The 4,466-nt window shown below is 42.8% G+C and overlaps 1 protein-coding gene across 1 annotated transcript; it reads right to left on the reverse strand.

Moving 5' to 3' along the window:
* Nucleotides 1-1,666: 1,666 nt before the first annotated feature.
* Nucleotides 1,667-2,693, reverse strand: LOC110692903 (uncharacterized protein K02A2.6-like). The gene is made up of 2 exons (XM_021869977.1): nucleotides 1,969-2,693; nucleotides 1,667-1,709 (listed from the first exon to the last, which is right to left on the reverse strand). Exons 1-2 carry the CDS (start codon nucleotides 2,691-2,693, stop codon nucleotides 1,667-1,669), a joined length of 768 nt encoding a protein of 255 aa, XP_021725669.1.
* Nucleotides 2,694-4,466: the final 1,773 nt, after the last annotated feature.

Consider the following 4,466-nt stretch of genomic DNA (forward strand, 5'->3'; position numbering starts at 1 on the left):
TCCTAGTGGGGGCAGCTGGTACAGGGGTAGACGAATCACTAGGGAACTGGAGAAGGTAGGAGGGCTGGTGAGGCATAATCTTAGTTAGGTCAGGGGAAGGTAAAGGCACAGAAAGCCTGTTGGTTCTCCCTATGATCCAAACTAAATCTATTAAAATCTATGGATAACCAAACCGCCAGTAGTGAGATAATGCTGATCTAAGGTAATGGGGCCAGGCACTGGGCATCGGCTGGCTTCATCAAAAGCCTTCCCGAAGTGCTAGGTGAGTGACAAGGCCTCCTAGGACGATAGGAATGTTAGAGCGTTCACCATTCGATTTAATTGTCGTATAAGTGGTGCCTTGCTTTTTAAGGTGAAGGGCAAACAAGTGTGCAATATTCATTTTAAAAGTCTCCATCCTCATCCCCACGCCTTAAATAGCTACCTAAGATCGAAATCTCGTCCGACCTAACATTATTAGGTTCGATTCTACCAAAAAATAGTCCACCCAGTGAATCTAGTCCACAGCCTAAGGACTGGTTGGTGGATTTTGTGTGAAAGGGCGTGCTGGAAAGATTCAATGTTTTCACCAGTCATAGCAAACCAAAGTTCCCCAGAAATGAAGCTACTAGGTTGCACAGTTAAGCCGGTACAAGGAAGTCCAAAACTTCCTAGCAAAGCCTTCTAAGGACATTCTATGAGACCTATTCAGCAACCTATACACAACATACTTCACCAAACCATTCCTACCCTTTTCAATATCAAATGAGCTCAAAATTCAAGAGTTAAATCTTCATAAGTTCTATAGTTCATATTGAATAGTTGAGACATTCCTAATTTTGCAAACAAATTCTTACATTCCGAATCTATTTCCTAGCTTAGAAAGCAATGAACGGTCAAAGAATCGGGTAGGGATTACCTTTCGGCGCGAGAGCTCGATGAACCGCTGCTTTTGGTTTGGGAATTCCGGAACGAAAACCACGTGTGGGTACCCGGTTACACTTTCCAAGTCCAATTGTGGTTGTTGTTGGGGTGTGCTTCTCGTTTCTTTTCCTTTGAGACATCTTCAAAAAGCTCGAAATTATGTGAGTGGTGAGATAGCCTGGGGTTTTCTTGAGGTTGAACAAAGAGGAGGACGGAGTTGCAGAAATATTTTTGCAAAAAAAAAAAAAAAAAAAAAAAAAAAAAAAAAAATTGGGTTTGTATGGTGAATTTGAGGGATTTGATTGTTGAATCTTGATGAAATTGGATGGGAGATGAAGTTAGGGTTTTTAGAATTGGGGATTTTTTAGAGAGAGAAAGAGTAGAGGGTATGAGAGTTTGAGGAATGGGAATGAGAGAAGATTGCTGAAATCCTAATATAAACCCGCAGGATTCCATCGCGCCCGATCGGGCGCTCTTTGCCCGGTCTGACCGGGCGAAGAAGACTGGACTTCAATTCCTTTTTTTTTTTTTTTTTTTTTTTTTTTTTTTTTTTTTTTTTTTTTTCAGATTCTGCTACTCGCGCCCGATCGGGCGGGCTTTGCCCGGTCTGATCGGGCGGAGAGAAGCTTAGCTTCATACTCTTCTTTTTGGCTCTCTGTTTCTCTCGCGCCCGATCGGGCGGAATTTGCCCGGTCTGACCGGGCGAAGAGCAAAAACGCGATAACTCGATCTTTGACTGCTCTCTTGACATCCCACTTCGTGCTTAGCTTGATACTCTCTGTAAAACAGCATAACACAGACATAAACTGAAAGATAAAGTATAAAATATTAAGGAAAATAGAAAAAAGAATCGGGTTGCCTCCCGCAAGCGCTTGTTTAGAAGGTCATTAGCTTGACCGTATTCATCCTCATTGAGTTTGTGGCGGGGAAGAGAATGTGATATCTGACTTCTCTTCAAATAGGATCTCCCGCTCGATAGTGCTTCACCCTTTGTCCGTTGACTTTGAAGGTGCCCCCGGTGTTGTTCCATAATTCAATGGTGCCATAAGGATATGCTTTGTAGACCGTGAAAGGGCCCGACCATCTTGACCTGAGTTTCCTGGAAATAGTTTCAACCTTGAATTGAATAGAAGGACTTGATCTCCTTCTTTGAATTCTCTTCTTATGAGGCCCTTGTCGTGCCACCTTTTTGTTTTCTCCTTATAAAGCTTTGAACTCTCATAGGCTTCGAGGCGGAGCTCATCTAGCTCATTCAACTGCAATAGCCTCTTCTCTCCCGCGGCCTTAGCGTCAAAGTTCAGGCTTTTGATGGCCCAAAATGCTCGATGTTCTAGCTCGACGGGTAAGTGACAAGCTTTTCCGTATACAAGTCTGTACGGGGTTGTACCTATTGGAGTTTTGTAAGCTGTTCGGTAAGCCCAAAGTGCATCATCAATTTTGTCAGCCCAATCCTTTCTCGTTCTTGCAACTGTTTTCTCTAGGATGGACTTTATCTCTCGATTTGATACCTCTACTTGGCCACTGGTTTGGGGGTGATAGCCAATTCCAAGTTTGTGCTGCACTCCATATTTCTTCAACATTGCTTCGAATCGGCTCTCCATGAAGTGTGTTCCCCTGTCACTAATCAACACACGTGGGATACCAAATCTATTGAAAATGTTTTTCTTGAAGAATTTACTTACCACACGGGCATCATTGCTTGGTGTAGCAATGGCCTCAACCCATTTTGACACGTAGTCAACGGCTACCAAAATGTATCGATTCCCCTTAGAGGAAGAGAAAGGGCCCATGAAATCTATCCCCACACATCAAACAACTCGACCTCGAGTATGTTGTTGAGTGGCATTTCGTTCCTCTTGGAAATATTTCCCGTTCGTTGACAACGGTCACAGGCCTTGACATAGGAGTACACATCCTTAAACATAGTGGGCCAGTAAAATCCGCATTGTAGGATCTTTGCAGTTGTTTTTCGAGGGGCCTGCATGTCCACCACAAGGTAAGTCATGGCAATGAGAAATTATATTGCTTACCTCACTTTCGGGAATGCACCGTCTGATCACTGCATCGGCACATAGTTTGTACAAGAAAGGGTCTTCCCAAAAGTGTCGGTGTGCCTCATAAAGGAATTTCTTCCTTTGTTGATAAGAGTAACCGTGAGGCATTGTACCTGTAGAAAGATAGTTAGCTAAATCAGCATACCAAGGAGATTCAACCTGTAAAAGAGCTAACAAACGCTCAACGGGAAAAGAGTCATCAAATGGGAGGTTATCCTCATCCTCCTCATCAAGGAGGAGGCGAGAGAGATGGTCTGCGACGACATTCTCTGTCCCCTTCGTATCTCTGATCTCTATATCATAATCCTGCAATTGGAGGATCCATCTAATCAACCGCGGCTTGGCATTGCTCTTGCTCATCAGATATTTCAATGCCGCATGATCTGTATGGATAATCACTTTCGACCCAACTAAATAAGAATGAAACTTATCTATTGCATATATGACAGCTAGCATCTCTTTTTCAGTAGTTGCATAATTCATTTGAGCAGGGCTAAGAGTTTTACTAGAGTAATATATAGCATGCAATTTCTTATCCTTTCGTTGCCCCAGGACGGCCCCTATCGCATAATCACTAGCATCGCACATGATTTCAAAGGGTAGGGCCCAATCCGGGGGTTGTATAACAGGAGCAGAGGTTAAGGCTTCCTTCAAACCTGTTAAAAGCTTCAAGACAAGCATCATTAAAATCAAATTGGGCGTCCTTAGCTAACAGTTCAGTTAAGGGTCTAGCAATTTTTGAAAAATCCTTGATAAACCTGCGATAAAAACCTGCAATGGCCAAGGAAACTTCGTACTCCTTTCACAGAATTTGGAGGGGGAAGTTTCTGTATTACCTCTACTTTGGCTTTGTCCACCTCAATCCCTTTGTTTGAAACTACATGGCCTAAAACGATTCCCTGTTGTACCATAAAATGGCACTTCTCCCAGTTCAATATCAGATTGACATCCTGGCATCTATGGAGCACCTTTGTTAGATTTTCAAGACAAATATCGAAAGATGAACCATAAACAGAAAAATCATCCATAAAAACTTCCATAGAATTTTCTATGAGACCTGAGAAAATAGCCATCATACACACCGTTGGAACGTGGCTGGGGCATTACACAGTCCAAATGGCATTCTGCGATATGCGAAGGTGCCATATGGACATGTGAATGTAGTCTTTTCCTGATCACAAGGGCGGATGGGGATTTGAAAAAAAAACCGGAATATCCATCCAAGTAACAGAAAAAGGAATGGTTAGCCAATCGTTCGAGCATTTGATCAATGAAAGGCAAGGGGAAATGATCTTTACGGGTGGCTTTATTTAATTTTCTGTAATCAATGCACATCCGCACCCCTGTAACAGTTTCTTGTGGCAACAGGCTCGCCTTTGTCATTCTTGACAACTGTCATACCTCCTTTCTTTGGTACTACTTGTACAGGACTAACCCACTTACTATCTGAGATAGGGTAGATTATTCCTGCAGCAAGCAATTTGAGAACCTCTTTCTTGACTACCTCCA

This window comes from Chenopodium quinoa, unplaced genomic scaffold, assembly GCF_001683475.1.
Source record: "Chenopodium quinoa cultivar QQ74 unplaced genomic scaffold, ASM168347v1, whole genome shotgun sequence".
Taxonomy (NCBI): Eukaryota; Viridiplantae; Streptophyta; class Magnoliopsida; order Caryophyllales; family Amaranthaceae; genus Chenopodium; species Chenopodium quinoa.